At 43.2% G+C, this 17,989-nt stretch overlaps 1 protein-coding gene across 1 annotated transcript; it reads left to right on the plus strand.

The window, feature by feature from the left end:
• The first annotated feature begins 1,969 nt into the window (after positions 1 to 1,969).
• On the plus strand, positions 1,970 to 12,318 carry LOC118287001 (G protein-activated inward rectifier potassium channel 1-like). The gene is made up of 3 exons (XM_035611686.2): positions 1,970 to 3,070; positions 9,567 to 9,783; positions 10,137 to 12,318. Exons 1-3 carry the CDS (start codon positions 2,402 to 2,404, stop codon positions 10,793 to 10,795), a joined length of 1,545 nt encoding a protein of 514 aa, XP_035467579.1. The 5' UTR covers positions 1,970 to 2,401; the 3' UTR covers positions 10,796 to 12,318.
• The last annotated feature ends 5,671 nt before the right edge of the window (positions 12,319 to 17,989 follow it).

Consider the following 17,989-nt stretch of genomic DNA (forward strand, 5'->3'; position numbering starts at 1 on the left):
TTTGATTAACTATAGTAGTTTATATGAATAATTAATACAATTTCTGTATTATTACTTGTCCCTTGCCCTGTTTTGTAGGAGGACACTTTGTCAAAATTTAGAGTTAACACATTTAATAGAGTGAGATTAGGTCTACTCTTCATGATTAACCAAATTTATTTTGATGATGATTGAACGCTTACTGATACGTTTGAAATGTCCTTTGGATCAACCCTGGCATGAAGTATTGACCTTAAATCAGACTTTTATCACCAGTTCAGGTTTTTATTGCAGTGATAAGTGCTGAGTCTGTGGTTCGTGGAGCTTTGTTAATCCTTACACCGAAGGGAAAAGCTTCTGTCGGTTAGTGATGGATTTGTGTAATAAGAGTGTCCTTTTCTTTCAAATGTTGTGGCAATATGTTTGTAGTCGACTATAATTTCTCTCTTTCATAATTTTTCTTGACAATGATGCATGTTTCATCTGATATTTAATATAGGCAAGTCTTAGAAGAAGATGAGTCAATTTTTTCAAGTGTCAACAGCAAAAACAACCATATAGTGCAAAACAACAGACAATGAACAGAGAAAAATGCGTACCAATCAGTTTAGTGAATGACAGATTTCATGGGTTAAAATGATGCTTCAGGAGGAGCTTAAAGCAATAAAGTGTTCATATAACATTTCAATATGACAAATTACATAAGGTTCTTTTTTTGGTCCAATTATTTTGAGTTGACTCAGCAGATTAATCAGAATACTAATATACATAATTATTTTGTGTGTGTGTCAGGTGAATCTTAGTATTTCTGAAGAAATTAACAACCAGTTTATGTATTTCATTATATTCATACACATATTTTATCTAAGGCAATCAAATACAATATCTTTGCAATACATTTTATCATTGTGAAGTTTAACATTTTTTAGTTATTGGTCCCATACTGTTGGAACATGGAACAACAACCGATTAAAAGTTGAAATTGAATGTTTGTCAATTGAGTTTCATACATAAATAACAACGAGGAGCTGTGTGGGTTTCAGGGAGCACGAATAGGGAGCAGATTATTTGAAAGAGATTTTGACACTTTTCAGTTTCAATTTTCAATTCCATGTCCTCCTCAACATCACAGTGTTGGGAGCTTCTTTTCTTTCTGGTGTTCTTTTTATCTGTAACCCTCCTCCTCATTAGCAACACACCCCTTTATTCTCAGTTAATTATAACACTGAGGTAAACCGGCTATTTTACTAGATGATACACTGCGACGACACAACCAGAGAGGATAATCACAATCCTGCAAAATTGATATTCAATTGATATTCAGTTTACAATGTGTGTATAAATATATGACTTCTATCTTTATTATATATATTTTTCCTTTTTAACTGACGTTTCTATTTTGTATTACCCCATTTGCTGCTATAACACGGCTAAATTCCCCCATAGTGGGACTATAATAAAAGATGAGATGATGATCTTATCTTGTAGGGACTTGGTGTGAAGCATGCACACAGAGCCTATTCGATTTTCTGAACAAACCCAGACATTCCAATAAACGCGTGTGGTATTGCCGAGTAATTTCTTTAAACTAACAATAAATGCAGTTTTCTTCATTGCACAGTGCTGTTTCATTTACACTTATTGGCACCGCTCAGGTTTACTTCCACCAAAGTACCACTAGGGGGAACTAAATAGCCGCCAATCACCACCACAGACTTGCTTTCAAAAAACCAACAACTTATGGACCAGTTTATTTCCTCAAGATATGAGATAATATGGCAAAGGGAAACAAATTTCAAAGTAACGTGAAAATGATAATAATTAAAAACACTTTATGAATGTTCACGGTTGATATCGCCGTCGCATTTTTTGCTCGCTTTAATGCTTTTACCTGATTGGGTACAGGCAACCCCCCCCCCCCCCCCTGACCCCAACCGTCTCTAAAAACCCAGCATCAGCTCCACCACCACCCCCTCCTGTGAAACATAAATTTGCCCCCAGTGCTGCAGCTCCTGCACACTCTGTAATTTGAAGTCACTCCTACCAGAGAAGTGCGCACTGTAGCCTGCCTCTCACATTCAAGGGCTTTTTGAACAGCAACACCTCAGTGGACCAACCAAGGACAGACCGTTGAATCTGAATGCAGCTTTTTTTTTATTTATGAGGTTTTTGGGTTGTTTTTTTCCATTAATGGAGGATACCTGAACAAAAAGTTGGCACCTGCGAGCACTGAGTGTGAACCATGAATTGCGCAGCATCTCTGGCCACTTGCGATTAATACACAGGAGAGGAGCGCATCTCCATCTGAGGATGCGGGTCGCACGTTGAGTGCCACTGCACGGTGTTGGGCAAGGGAGGGGAAACCAAACTTGCGCAAAGAGCCAAGCAGCGATTGCTTGGCACACATTGGGCCACAGATACAATGGCGACCCTACGGAGGAAATTCGGGGAGGACTACCAGGTGGTAAACACCAACCGGGGCACGACTTTCTCCGCCCCGGCGAAGAGGAAGAGGCAGCGGTTCGTGGAGAAGAACGGCCGCTGCAACGTCCAGCACGGTAACCTCGGCGGGGAGACCAGCCGGTACATCTCCGACCTCTTCACCACGCTGGTGGACCTCAAGTGGCGCTGGAACCTGCTCATCTTCATCCTCACCTACACGGTGGCGTGGCTGGTCATGGCTTCCATGTGGTGGGTGATCGCCTTCATCCGCGGCGACCTGAGCCACGGCGGCCACGACGCGTCCTACACCCCGTGCGTCGCCAACGTGTACAACTTTCCCTCCGCGTTCCTGTTCTTCATCGAGACCGAGGCGACCATCGGCTACGGCTACCGCTACATCACGGAGAAGTGCCCCGAGGGCATCATCCTCTTCCTCTTCCAGTCGCTGCTGGGCTCCATCGTGGACGCCTTCCTCATCGGCTGCATGTTCATCAAGATGTCGCAGCCGAAGAAGCGCGCGGAGACGCTGATGTTCAGCCAAGACGCGGTCATCTCGCAGCGGGACGGCAAGCTGTGCCTCATGTTCCGAGTGGGGAACCTGCGCAACAGCCACATGGTCTCCGCGCAGATCCGGTGCAAACTCATCAAGGTAGGCTGCAGGTCACACACCTGGACAAGAGCACTAAACAAGTGGGCGCACTCTGGCGCAGTGAGCACCCCCTGCCCCAGACCCAACTCTCGACAATGGGCCATTGTCAGGGCTGCGGCTAATTGACAGTCATTTCATTTCTCCTGGAATTGCTCATTATGTTGTATGAGTGCTTTCCAAGTCATGCATTGAATTTCCATTCATCTCCAGAATTGATTGCGTCCCCCGAGGGTCTCTGTGATTTGCAGAGAGGTTATGGTTTGAACACGAGTCTCCAACATTAGATGCATTTTTAGGAGTGACCATTTACATTTACGCCCTACAGCAGCTTACTTCACTGTAGGGTTTTTAAATGAGCGCAGTCTCCTGTGTCTCTCTTCCCTCTGCATCTCTGAGGGGTCATCACTAACTGGACCCCCCCCCCCCCCCCTCTCTGTCTCTCTCTGTCAGCAGAATGACTGTCAATGGGCTGTATATTTACTGTAAGTTCAGCCTCTGCTTCAACATGTCTGCAGATGAGATGAATGGCCCCCGGGGGACAGTGTGGACAGGGAAACAATCGAGTGGATAAACGTGTAGATCTATTGAACCAATTCCCATACTCAGTGGACCACAATGAGCTAAAGACTATTTCCCGAGGCCGCTCTCGCCGAAAGACAAAACCACTTCACCCGAGGCAGTGTGAGCCCCGTAGGACTCTTCAGTCTAATCCGGTTGCATGTCTTGCATTCGATCTCTGCAGCCGACTTCTCTTGTGCACGGAATCTCCAGTCCGATGTCTGACGGACAGTGGTGCTGTGTGGTGACAGGGAGACTTAAGTCCAGCTTTTATTTCGTCTCCGAGGACTGAAGTGACAGTTCACGTTCTGAACCTCGAGCACCAGAAAGCTCCCAGTGTGTTTGGGCGCAGGTCACACTTGATGCTTTCCGCTGCGCTGTGCTGATTTCATTCAGCCACACAGTATCATTTAACCCCTTTACTGCCCACTCTCTCATATTCCTTTTCATTTGGGCAGAAAACCTGAAATTAGAGAGAGAGAGAGAAATAAAAGTCACACAATTCATAAAAGCTGTGATTAAATAATGTTTTACTCCTAATGTTTTAAGCTCTCTCTGGGATGTTTTTTTAAAATTTCATTTCATCATCATTTGCTTTTCTATCAATTGGCCAGGAAGGCAAAGAAAAACGTGGTGCGTCAATTGCGAGGCACAGATGCACTGTCATCACATTTCTCCCCCTATACACAGAGGTTGATCGTTTCGTTCAGGCAAATTTAATATTCTGTTATAGTTGTTTGAATCTTCCATTAATTCAAAAATAATGAAAGCAGTTCACACACGGGGCACGCGGTCGTGGTTTATATGACAACCACACAATAAGAAACATGGGGACAATTCAGATTTATTATCAGAGATGAATCTTTGGGATTGTTTAAATCATGCTCTGGATTTTTAATACAGTATATCCTGACACTCAAGCTCAACATGCTGCAGTGCTGTTGCAGATACCGTAGATTATGGAGAACGAGTACTTTGGCTACACTACATTAGTCAGTCTCACCTTTACCTCTAAAGTCTAAGGAAAAGAGCCACCGAATTACTGCAAACCTATAAAGACAGTGGGGATGATTCTTTTATGAAGTGCTTTCACCCATTTTGTTTTTCTTAATTTTCTTTTAGATAAACGGTCCTTGGCTTCCTTCCACAGATCAGATGATTACATTTAGGTGATGATCCTGATCTGGGGTTTCTGCCAGTAAATGATGATCCTCTAAACGATCATTAAATTATCTTTTAATGCCACAGCTACCCGTGTGTTGGTGGAAGGTCAGACTCCCAGGACTTTCCTAATTGTCCGCTAAAGAGCCTCCCATTCAGTGCAATCAATCGTGCCCGGGGGACAAACAGTAAACCAACAGAACTTGTTTTTCTAAGTTCACTTTTGCGCTGTCTGATGTTTGTTGCTGAGAAATATCTTTAAACAGAGGCAGCGATTAGTCATATCACTACATCTGGGCTGCTAGAAAGGCTACAGAGAGCAGGATACCTCTGTAATACTGCCGAATAGATGCCGTGTTCTTATGTGCACTTGAATGAATATTAAAGTGGATCTTAAGAACCCATTAACCAAGGCATTGTCAGACTGCAGAGTGGGGAATTGTTTGCGTAAATTGACTCTGCCATCCCTCTGTGGTGGAGACTGTACCTTCACTCTGGAACACGAAGCCGTGGCCTGTGTTCGGGTAACGCACACAGCTCAAGGTCACTGTCAGATGGGTCGGCCACAACGCTAACTGGAGAAACGAGGCATGCTGCAGTAAATCCTGTGATGGAGCTGTGTAAACGCACTGTGGCATGGCATCCGCTATCAATTGTCAGGGATGCTCAGGAATAAGCATGGGTTGTAAATTCTTATGGGACCTGGATACTCGGGATTTGGCCAAAAGTTAAAGTTGTTCATGTTGATCAGCACCCATGACTCTTGCCTCTGTCCTCCACTGATGGCAGCACATATAGCAAAAATGCACCATGGAACTGTTTCATTCTCCCTGAAATGTTTATGTTCCCTGGATTGTAACTTCAGCTTTTTTTTTTGGAATATGATATTTATATTTTCTAACACAATTGTCAAGATTGTCAGTGGAACAGATGATGTGGACTTTTACCTACGGAAACCGTATGCACCTGAAATTGCTCCTGACAACAACAACAACTCTGTAACGTGATGGACAGAGTGTGGTTTTTATGATCTCATGATCCCACTCATACATCAGGAAGCCTTTCTGCAAGGCAAAAATACGAATTGTCAAAACTAATTTAGATGTAGCCACCACGTGGTCTTTTGAGTTTGAGTTTTTAAAAATAATTTTTGGTGCAGTCAGACTGCAGTTGTGTCATGACTCACTAGTGCCTACTGTACCCTTCCACTTGGGACATAAATACAAATTCTTTTGAAACATTATCCCTTGGCAGGACTGAGCATTTCTCTAGATCCATATATTAACTTAAAACACAACCTTGACTTCCCATTAATATTAATGTACCTTTCATTAATAAATCAATAGAATGCAGTGGTGTGCTGACCCCTGCGCCACTGGCAGAATATGATTTTTTTTAATATAGAGAAACATGCTTGCGTCTGGTTCGGCAGGAAGCGGCCTCTTTCTCTCTAGAGGAATAAACAAATGGTGAAGACGTGCGGAAAAGTAAGCAGCACCGAAATGTGGCAAACAGGGCCGAACAAAAGAGACGGAGAGACGGAGGGAGAGAGTGACAGCTGGGCGGCGCTCATCAATGTCAACGGCAGCCAGCTCGTCGCAGCAGGTTGGTCCACAGCGAGAGATATGTGATAAGTGATAGTAGGAGCAGAGCAGGCAGACAGGCACGGATGCAGGTGTTCAGCTGGACAGGACGGCAGACATGTCAGCATGACTCGCCACATCAGCCACTGTCTGACTCCGAAGGACAAAGGAAAAGGGAGATATAGGACAAAAAGGGTGGAAGATGAATTGGCTTTAATGGTGCTCATATGTGGCAGCGTCATGTCCAGCTTAAAGTTCAAAGGCTCCAGCTGGACACACACCGATTGCACACACACAAGTACACGGATGCATCAGAGACACACAAACGCACAAGGACAAAAATGTAACTTTTCGCTGTCACTGATTGTTTCTTTCTTTGTCTCCCACATACACACCTGTAAACACATGCACGGCGCGCACACAAACACGCGGACACACACACACACACACACTGAGGAGGAAGTGAGTCACCGGGGATATGGGGCCTGCTTTCACTCAACCTGAATCTCGGGGGGCTTGGTAAATCGAGCACTCCCTCCCTATCGGATCCTCTTCCGAAGGCCATTAATTTGCCCCTTGTGGCCCTGAGTGTTTAGTGGCAGAAAGAGAACACAGGAGGCTTTCACCTTGTTAAAACCATTCAGCATCAAGCGGGGTTCCTTCTTCTTTGGCAGAGGTATCATTTTTCGTCGGAACACTGTGGTACATATCAATGGAGCCGCGAACAGAAAAAATAGAATGGCTTGAGTGCGACTTGCCAGGAAAATTGGTTTTTCCGATCTCATTGACTTGTAGGAGCATTGCTGACAAATGGGACACCTGCCTGCTGCATCAATTTCAATCAATTTACATGTTTGAATGAGCGGGGGAAATAAATAAATTAATATATAGACACGGGAGGCTTTTAAAAATAATGAAATGTGCTCCTCCTACTTATAGGAGGTGGAGGGAGCTTATCCAGAAGCAGAGGTCACGGTTAATGTGGAAAAAACTATTGCAGCAGTGTCACACTTGTATTTAAATGTTATGAATAACTGAATATTCGCTGTTTTTGACACCCTTTGTTTAAGGATGCTGTAGGATGGGGGGCAAGAAGCTGATTGATAATATATAAGCAGTGACTACCACATTAGGTTGCACAAAGCCCTCCATAACCAGGCTCCTTCCTACCTCACAGACCTGCTCCACCGCCACAATCCCCCCCGTAACCTCCGCTCCTCTGACACAAACCTTCTCTCCCCACCACGCAGGACCAAGCACCGTGCCTGGGGTGACAGAGCTTTCACCATTGCAGCCCCCTCCCTCTGGAACACCCCACCCATACACATCCGTGACTGTACTGACCTGGACACATTCAAAACACTAATCAGAACACACCTCTTCAGATCAGCTTCCCACATACAATAGTCTTACATTTCTCACCTGATAGTTGCTGGTTTTATTGCTTTTTAATTGCTTTTAATATGCTTGTTTCATGTGTTGGTTTCATTGCTTATCTGTTTTTAAGGTGATGTATGTGCTGGTCTTACTGTAAAGTGCCTTTGAGTACCATGAAAAGCGCTATATAAATAAAATGTATTACTATTATTATTACAATTTCCTGAAAATACGAAAGGGAAATTTTAGAAAATGATAAAACAATAATGGCAAAGTAGAGTCATGGTATGGTGTTGCTTTTTACAGCCACCTTTTAACAGGTGTCCACACTTTTCGCACTATTTAAAACGTTGCTTTTTTTTATTTGCTTCCCAAGTTTCATCCTAATTTAACTTCACATGAGACGTGGACTTTCGGACGCAGCCGTCGTGAGTGACACTTTTCCCCTCGCCAAGGCGAGACAGGGATCTGTGGGCACAGACGTCTTCCTGTGAAATGTCACATCCCTCTGTCCTCAACATCACTGTGAATCCAAATGACAGCCTGTTTACCATCTGTGGACCAAGTGGCTCCTCACTCAAAGGACCAGGGAGATTGCTCTGCACACAAGTGAACATGATGCGGCAGGGAGAATTATTACATGTTATCAACTGGAACAAAGGAATTACATTTTCTTCCTTTTTTTTCTTTCTTCTTTTTATTCACTCGTATTGACAGTGGTAATTGAGATGGCCTTCTGGGGGAAACAAACACGTGTTCCTTTCTTAATCCTTCTTGACATATCAATTTATGCGGCTTGCGTTTGACAGGACGAGAGGTTTTATAAGCTCTAACGTCCCCTTTTCCACTTCCCTGAGCTTCCTCCCTAATTCCATCTTTCAATTTAACAGCTACTTCATTTGATTAAGTTGGTTCTCGTCTTCACTTGGTTTCTCAAGAGCGAGCACTCGTCTCTTCTCTACAATCTAATGGTAGTTATAGTTTCTGAGGCCAGGCTCCTACAGAGTTTGTAAGTGCTTTAATGTTCTGGCAATGAGGAGGTGTGTTCAGAGTAAATGATTACAACAAAGTGTCTTAAGATGTGGTTACCAGTGCTCATGCTGTCCGAAGAAGGAGGCCGAGCCTTATTTTACTCAGCATGTCTCGCTCAGAGAACAACATCACGGTCCTCTGCTGTGTTTATTCTCCCCGTGGGTGTATTGTTCTGTTATCCATCACTAAAATCCCCAAAATATGTCCAAATATTCCTTATTGTGTGTTCAAAAAAAGCCAGTTGCAATCTACCCCCCACCCCCTCCATTTGACAAATTACCATCTGAAAGCTATTTCATGGGACCCTCAACAATGCTCAGTGACATTCCCATCAGGGTTGGATGAAAAATGTCCACCAAACAGGCGCAAATTATTCAGTAGAGATAACATAACAAAATGTGTCCTGGATGGCAAAGTGGTCCTCGTACAGCTGCACACATGCCATCCTCTGAGCCATAAAAAACCCTGTGGCTATGCAAAGGAAGACTTTTACCTGCCTGTGAAATTTAACCACCACTGAATATGTAATGTAGAAAATTTGAAATATCACTTTAAGTATCACTAAACAACATTACTCAGATGGCTTTCAAAGTAAAATATTTTGGTGTGGTAGATCAAGTGGTATAATTAAGTTAATAACGAATGATGACAAGCGTTATTGTTGTTATTTGTCTCTATAACCCTGTGCTCGTCTGACCCTACTTTGGAGGAGAAAGAATTTTCCTGAAATAATTGCTCGTGAGTAAAAATGTCAATGCATTATGCATGCTTGTTTGTGTTTCCAGTCTCGGCAGACCCCAGAGGGCGAGTTCCTGCCGCTGGACCAGTGTGAACTGGACGTGGGCTTCGGGACGGGGGCGGACCAGCTCTTCTTGGTGTCGCCTCTGACCATCTGCCACGAGATCAACACCAAGAGCCCATTCTTCGATCTGTCACAGCGCTCTCTCATGAACGAGCAGTTTGAGATTGTTGTCATCCTAGAAGGCATCGTGGAAACCACGGGTTAGAGCAAATTATAATATACATATATGTATATGTACATATTAGCCTGTGGCGTAGACTATTTCCTAGTGATATGTAATAAAAAATATAAAATATTTAATTCCATGGTCTTTAAATATTGAATGGCACAAGCTTTTCTCTGTGTCTGTGATTTTTTTTTTCTCATATTTCTCCCTTTTCTTTTCCCCTAGAGGAATTCAGCACTTTTCATTTTTGCTCCCTCTCTGGTTATCGGTCCATTTCTATTTAATGGCCCACTTACTCCAGTTTTGTTCGTAATGTCTCCTTTTTGCCTTTTTCTCGTCGGTATTTGAAATATTCCTTTACACTAATGTCTCTTCTCCCCATCGCAGGCATGACTTGCCAGGCGAGGACTTCCTACACTGAGGACGAAGTCTTGTGGGGTCATCGTTTCCTACCTGTCATGTCACTAGAGGAGGGCTTCTTTAGAGTCGACTACTCCCAGTTCCACAACACCTTTGAGGTCCCTACACCACCCTACAGTGTCAAAGAGCAGGAGGAGAAGTCGTCGCTGACATCACCCAACGCTCTGCCTGTCGCGCCCACCCCCTCCTCTCCTCTGCTGGGCAACGGCGCCCGCGGGGGCCGCAGGGAAAGGCTCCTGTCAGCCGACTATGCAGACCACGTAGAGGACCAGGCCTCCAGGCTACCCAGCAAACTGCAGCGCATGAGCTCCACCAAGGATGAGAACTTCTGGAGGGGGTTGAAGACAGGGACAGCCCTGCCAGGGGGGAAGGCGTCCAGCACAGGGGACCTGCCGCTTAGCATTCAGAGGCTACGGTCCAGCTCCATTCCGGTTGCAAGGCAAGGACAGCTGGAGGAGCAGGTCCAGCTGTTGTCCTTGGATGGAAATGCAGAGGAGGCGGAGCACAGACCGCCAGCAGCCATCAGCACCATCGCTGCTCCGACCTCAGTCCAGATCCCCTTTGTCGGGAGTCGGCCGGAGGACAACCTGCCCCCCAAACTGCGCAGAATGAATGCTGACCGCTGACATATGCCGACTCCCTTTAAGACTAAAAAGACATTTTGAAATCGCACCAGGCTTGATGGGCATTGTATATAAACAAGGACTACTGTGAAACAAGTTTTTTTTCCCCCTGCAAATTTTGCCAAGTATTTTACATTTACTTAAACGCGCTCTACTAAGTTGTCCATTCCCACAAACAGAAGGACAACACCAATAAGCCATCCATCCGCTCATACTGTGAGCCATTTTTGATAGATCACCATCTGTGCCCCCTACTGACTTATAACACTTCTGCTCTTGTGCATGTTTCTCTCATTTCTGTTCATGAAGTTGCATCAAAGATTTTCTCGTTATCTCAAAAAAAACAACATTTCAATTCATCCAACATCAAAGTGGCCGTTTGCCAAGCATTGACTATTTGGACTGGATTGCTTCGATTTCTCCTCATGCCTAAAGCGGTGCATGTGGAACTGTAGCCAGAGTGACACTCAGCATTCGAAGGGCTTGGATTGTATTGTCTTTCTTAAAACTTTTACAAACCAAGACCATACGCGAAAAAGCATCCGTGTCTTGCCAATTCCACTTGAGATTTTTTTGTATATTTGCCAAACACTTAGTGGCTTAGTATTCGTCCCAAATGTCCTTTCTCTTACAAACTTAAAAGTCAAAAAACACGGTGTGAAGACACAAACTGAGCTAAGCAGCCAAATGGGTTTAAGAACAAAACAAACAGTCTGATCTCTCTTTTTTTTTTTACTTTTCTTCACTGCAATTCTAGAAAAAAGATATATATTATTCTTTATCACAAAATGTTTGCTATCTAATTCATATTTGAGACCCTTTAGTTTTTGAAAATATTTATACAGAATCTGATCTGATCAGAATAATACAATGACTGAGGATTTTGAGCGATACATTACACACGGTATGTGCCCATCAACCCGAATAAGGTTAAAAAAATTCATTTAAAAATGTCACACAATTCAGGTCGATGCACCCTATTTATTTGTCACTTAATATTAGTTTGTTTGAATGCACATTTGAGGTGTATTTTTATTACTGTACCATTTTCACTATTCTTGGAGCAGTGTTTGCATTGGCCATACCTGACCAAATGTAACCACATCAATTTTGGACTACAGACTTTCTCTTACATGAGAAAATGTAAAACAAACATTTGGGAATGCAGGGATGCTGACATCAGGGGTAGAATAAAACTTCATAATTGCAACTGATAATAAATTATTTTGAAAATCACTGTGTCTGTGTGAGTAAAGAAGTCATTTACATGCTGCACGGCTGTCTTCAACATTTAATTACCCATAGATTTGTTTCTGCCAACATCAGACACTCGTGTCGCCGGCTGCCATGGTTAAACCAACATTCATCAATTAAAAGCTTAAATACAAGTGTGATAGTGCTTATCGTTTATTAAAGAGGGAAAGAGTAAAATAGTAAAAACCATAAAAACATTAACTCACCAGGTTAACATATTTACTCCTTCCTCTGCTCACTTGAAATAAAAGCCTCTGACTTTCTCCTGTGAGCTAATGATATCAGTTGTCCGGGCGGATTTGGGCGGAAATGTATAGGAGAAACACAATCTTCCAGATATTGCACATCTGTAATGGCCACAGCAATAGCCCTGAACCGCAGAAAACAGAAATTAGATTATACAACTCGTTGACAGTACGAAATGACCCCTGTCTTCCTTTAGATAAAATTAACTTTTGTAAATGATGGGGAGAAAAGTAAATCACAGACCATTCTTCATGCAGACACAATAATGTCTAATGACGGATACGACTGTTAAGGAAAAGCAGTTTTGCTTGCTCCAATCATCTGTCATTAAATTGTGCTTTGGAAATGGATTAGTGTAATTATCACTTCAATGGTGCTTCCTTTTCAAGGTCATCACATCTACAGTAAAAGGATAAAACATGCAACGTTTGTAAGCCTGGCCTTCACAGCTGGAGCAGCCTGTGAAATTTTCTGGGATAGTTTGCAATCCGACCGCGCCAAAAAGTCCTTTCAATAACTGAAACATGAATCAGTATAGATCGAGAAAGAGTTTCAACATTAGAGTTTCCTTATATATTTCTTTAGCCACATAAGCCATATTTAAATTCACAGGTGTTGTACTGACTTTTCAGATTTTAGAAATGATCAGTTGATAAAATATGATGAATATTTATAGATTTATTCTTGGGCTCTGATAGAGTACCATTGCAAAAACTACTTCAACAATGTACATAAGCAAAGTACGCGAGTAAATGTGCTTAGTTTCTTTCCCCCTCTTAATAGGAACTATATCCAAGGCTACATTTTTCCATTTTAGAGACACCCTGCAGAAAAAAAATTGTCATGTCATGTAGAAAATTTAGTATCCAAGCAAAGAATGCAAGCAGCTGTATCCCCTGAAATCACCTAGGTTTATGATTACATGCAGTAATCCATCACATACACCAGCCCCCAGATATGTTCATATTATGGAATTATTGGTTGGCTTTTCACAATTGGACAAAGGGCTTATTCAGAAGTTCTAACAGCCTCCAACAGTCCAATTTTCCAGTTGCCCATTCATGTGTACAAGAGATGAAGTCATCGCCGTGTATAAAACTGCACCTGTGGGTCGCCATATGGAGACAGATGTGGGTGCAGTATGTCTGCATGTTTATCTGCGTTGCACAGGGAGACACTGCAGCGAGACGCTCTCAGGAAGGAGCCCAGCGATCAGATCACACATCCCCATTAACCAGATGCTCATCCATAGTCAATGAGCGTAAAGATTGTTGCTTCTCCATCGCACAGCGCCGTCAGCTCTGAGCCGGACAACCTCGTGGGTTGAGATATCATTGACGACTGAGCTCTGCTGAGTTTTGACCTCTTGACATGAATGCCATCATTTACAGCTACGAATAAATTTGTATCTATGAGTTAATATCCTTGAAGGTGTAAAAGGATTTTTCTTCCACGGCTGAAGAGACCATCGAACCACTGAACAAGTTGGAGTAGAAGTTTCCCTCCCTCGCTGGACAATGGGCACGTTCTCTTATTGTAAAAGCCTTCAAAGAGAACACCGTCTAATACTAGATGATATTTTATTAAACAGCAAATGACCAAATGCTCCGGAGAGAACACGCTAGACTTTTCAGATTTCCTTCTGATCACCACGAGAGACCGGAGTGGGCATCATTCACCCGTGGTGTCAGCTGTGCTGCTCCCACAGACTCGCTCCGGGGCGACTTAGGTAGTGTTTAGCTCTCCTCTGCAGAATCTCAATTGCTTTTCTTTCTTTGCTTTTTTAAAATTTATTCCATGACTCACAATACACTCAATACATCAGTTCAATAGCTCTGTTTTGCTGTACCGTCCTTTCGGCTAAAATTCACGACTGAGTATGAATTGAGTAAGAATTCGGTATGGTAAAAGCATTCTCCATTTGAAATCAGTTAATCAAGATCCATGCTTTTAAAACAATCTGAATAGTAAAAGTGTACAGTTTCTTTTCTCAAGGAGAAGGATTCATTTGGCACAGTTGAAAGAATGATAATGCTGCTTGCTGGATGTGTAAATGGGCGGCAAGTTAGTCGAGAAAAGATGATGAATAAATAGTAAAGATAAAGAAGGTAATGACATGTGTCTCTTGTGTGACTCTTAAGGTAGTTTTAGGTTTCACAGCTAAATTAACGACAATCAAAGTGGTTACAAGGTTTAAAATTATACTTCAATCGTCACTCACCCTACATTTTAGTCCATCATATATCCTACAGGATATTGGAGCCGTTTTCTTTCACAAGGTTTTGTTCATTTTCTTATGTACTGTAGAAAATGTTCAATGAATCATAGTTTGTTCTCTCATAATGAACAAGATGTTTCCTGGGATACCTGATAAGAATCTGCTCGGAGCGAGGGCTCAACATGTGCCCGCCTCATCACCAGCCCTGTCACTCCATTACAGTGACAGAATCTTATTACATGCCCCTTCTTGGCATCCCAAGTCTTTTTTCAAACAATCCCACCATTGTGAATATTAAATAATTCTGTGCACATTAGCAGATGATGCACCTCGGGAGCGAGTGGCGCTGCTCTGAATGCGTCGCTGTCTTCACAGGACTTTCTTCGCTCTAAATGGAGGGGAACCTGAATCCTTTAGTGTCGAGTTAGTGACGCGGACGGATTCAAACGGCAACACGACTGAACATTTATGAGCGCGTTCCTCTCTTGTGAAAAGAGTGCTTCTCTAATAAATATTTGATTGATCATTTTAATAAGTGAAAAGCACTACTTTGGGATGACACTCCCGCTTAAATGTGTTACTTCATCCGTCTATGAAGAACATTAGAATAAAATGATGACCGAAATTTGTAGCCGAAGCCTGAGAGCCATATTATTGCCAGCTGCGGTGGTGCAAAGATCGAAGAATCATTTTTGAATACCTCTTCTGTGACAAACTCAAGGGTATGGTTACAGAGAAGAGATGACTTTTGTCTACTCTTGATTCTTTGAAAAGCTGTGAACTGAATTCATTTGAAGGCGCGCATTGCTCATCTCTCTTTCAGATAAATGACAGGGGGTTTTTTCTGTCACTGGTTTTTACCAGCAAAGTACTTAGTGCACATATCAACAATATCAATGTAGTTCATCTGGCAACCACAGAGGTAGGCAACCTCCTTGGGGTAGCCTGCCCTGGTTGGAAATCACTGGTATAAAAACACAGTATTTAGGTCAAACTCTTTTGGACACTACACTTGTCACGACTCTAAGTGTTTGACTGCCGAACACGGGACTCTAAGCACATCTGCTATCAGCGCAGCCGAATGACCAATAGAATGCTGTATAGTGCATTTGCCAATTCTTTACGGAAAAACAGCAGCTGAACAAACAGGCTCTTCAATCTGGCAAACACACAAATGCTGATGAGCGCGCTCGTCCCGGACTGGCCACAGCGCCAGTCTGTCTTCTGGGAATGATCCTGCGGAGCAACACAGGATGTAAGTGGGATGTATGTATGTGCCCCTCAACCTCCTTCACTATCCAACCGCTGCCAGGCAGATTCAGACGGTTTGGGGACGAATCGGTTAGGCAGAAAAGCGAATCATTGTGCCGCGGATACTGACCTCTCCCTCCTTGTCTTGACTGACGAAGCTGATTACTCTCTCACAGAGCATTAGTTTGCAATGCAGCAGCGACAGCTGAAAGTGGGCCAGAGCGAACAACCGTGTGCTTGACACTCCACCGCTCCTTTATACTACAATAAAAAAACAACTTTGAAGGAGATCATGTGTGTGTGAGCCTTTACCTGAAGTCTCTCTCTCTCTCTCTCTCTCACACACACACACACACACACACACACACACACCAATGGCAATGACTTTTCAACTTTATCACTCTGGCTCAAGTATCACAATCAATTGAGAGTAGCTCCAATCAATTAGCTCCGCATTATTTACCCAGGGAGTCCGTTGGGATGGGATTCACGAAGACAACGGCAATTACTGAATAGCTCATCCAGTGTCTGGTGCTCCAGCAGGAAAACTGATTGTGGGCTAAGACTATGACATGATTCCTGCACACACACACACACACACACACACACACACACACACACACACACACACACACACACACACACACACACACACACACACACACACACACACACACACACACACACACACACACACACACAGGATAATCACACAGTCACAAGTGAGAACTTTACTCATTATCAGGCCCTTAGTCTTTATGGGTGAAAATTAAATTAACAAAAATATATACAATAACCCACAATTATGAAGGAATTCCCCTTCTAAAAATTGAGTTAACGACAGTTTCCACGGGAAATTTTGCATCTCCATCTCAGAAACCATATCAAATTCAGTCTTAATGGAGCAAACAATACGTTAGCCGCGGAGCAACAGTGTACTACAGCGAATGAAAAGCTTTAAAGCTCAGAATATGGGTGGGCAAGCTTTAAAGTGAGCCCCTTGCATTCAGCCCATATCCGCTGACAAGGTCAAGCCAAGCCTATTGTGGGGTACTTAATAAAACTTAAGAGAACTAAAGGCTTGTCCTCCGGGAGGTCAGGTGACCTTCTGTGATGTGTGATATCTATTGGCAGGAAAGTAAAGTGGGTCAAGCGGTTCGCTCACACCAGGATTTGATGAGAGTCTCTTTCCTCCTCAAGTAGTGTGTTAGGGTCGCTGCGGCGCCGCCTGCCTCGGTAATTATCCGCCGAGGAGGAGATTGGCTTGTTCAGTATGTTAAAATGCCCTTGAGGAAGAAAAAAAACCAAACTTTGTGCACATTATGTTCTCATGTGAGTATTACAAGACAATATGGCAGCTGAGATGTTGTCGGGATAGAATAAGAAGAAAAAAAATCTTCGCCATGCTAAACGTTTTCCCAGAGGGCCGTTCTCCGCCATCTGTCTCCACCGAACTGGGAGGTGATTGTTTCAATGAGGCAGGTTTTTGTATGATTTGGATGAGCAGAAAATGGTTTGTGCAGCCACGACCTAAAGCGCAGGGTCGAGGTGCAACTTTAAAAAGCACAATGCGATACTTCAAATTGGATCATCTGTCTTTAATAACCCTGCCGTCGTCCATGAGGCATGAAAGTAAATTAGAGTTTAACGTAATGCTGCTATTTTTTTTAAAATTTGGCCTGGAACGAAGTCTTGTCTTGTTCATTGCACACTGATCAATTTGCAGATGTTTGCACCTCGTACATTCTCATATCATCCAACTTGTATATCCAAGTGCAAGAGCATCTACACATTGCTTTTCGAATTGTATATTTTTACAGCAAAAAAACCCAATATCCATATCCATATGGGCATTAACAGACCAGACAAGTGCTGACCATGTTTCTTCAGCAAACGATTTCCAGCCTTGAGTGGATTCATCCTTTAACTGACTCAGCTCCAGTTTTCGGGCGGCGACGTCACGCCTCCCTCGCTCTCATCAGTATTCACAGTGAGGCCCGTGTCCTGAAATGCACTTGATAAGACTTGCCACGCTCTAATCTGCCATAGAGGGGAAGCAGGCGAATGAAATTGGTCCTCTGAATATCATTCCCATGACGAATCAATATTCCACTAAAAACCTCGGCCGTTTGGTTCTTTCTTCTCTTGAAGAGTCGACCTTTCGAACCGCGCTGCCAGCGAGAAAAGGGCTGTGATGTTCAAACCCGTTTGTCAAAGCTACAAGGCCG

The sequence above is a fragment of the Scophthalmus maximus genome, chromosome 16, assembly GCF_022379125.1.
Source record: "Scophthalmus maximus strain ysfricsl-2021 chromosome 16, ASM2237912v1, whole genome shotgun sequence".
Lineage (NCBI taxonomy): Eukaryota > Metazoa > Chordata > Actinopteri > Pleuronectiformes > Scophthalmidae > Scophthalmus > Scophthalmus maximus.

Excerpts from the sequence above, each read along its gene's own strand:
- LOC118287001 (XM_035611686.2), top strand. The coding sequence starts at position 2,402 with ATGGCGACCCTACGGAGGAAATTCGGGGAGGACTACCAGGTGGTAAAC. Across the intron at positions 3,071-9,566 it reads TCCGGTGCAAACTCATCAAG|TCTCGGCAGACCCCAGAGGG; the intron begins GTAGGCTGCAGG and ends TTGTGTTTCCAG. Across the intron at positions 9,784-10,136 it reads AGGCATCGTGGAAACCACGG|GCATGACTTGCCAGGCGAGG; the intron begins GTTAGAGCAAAT and ends TCCCCATCGCAG.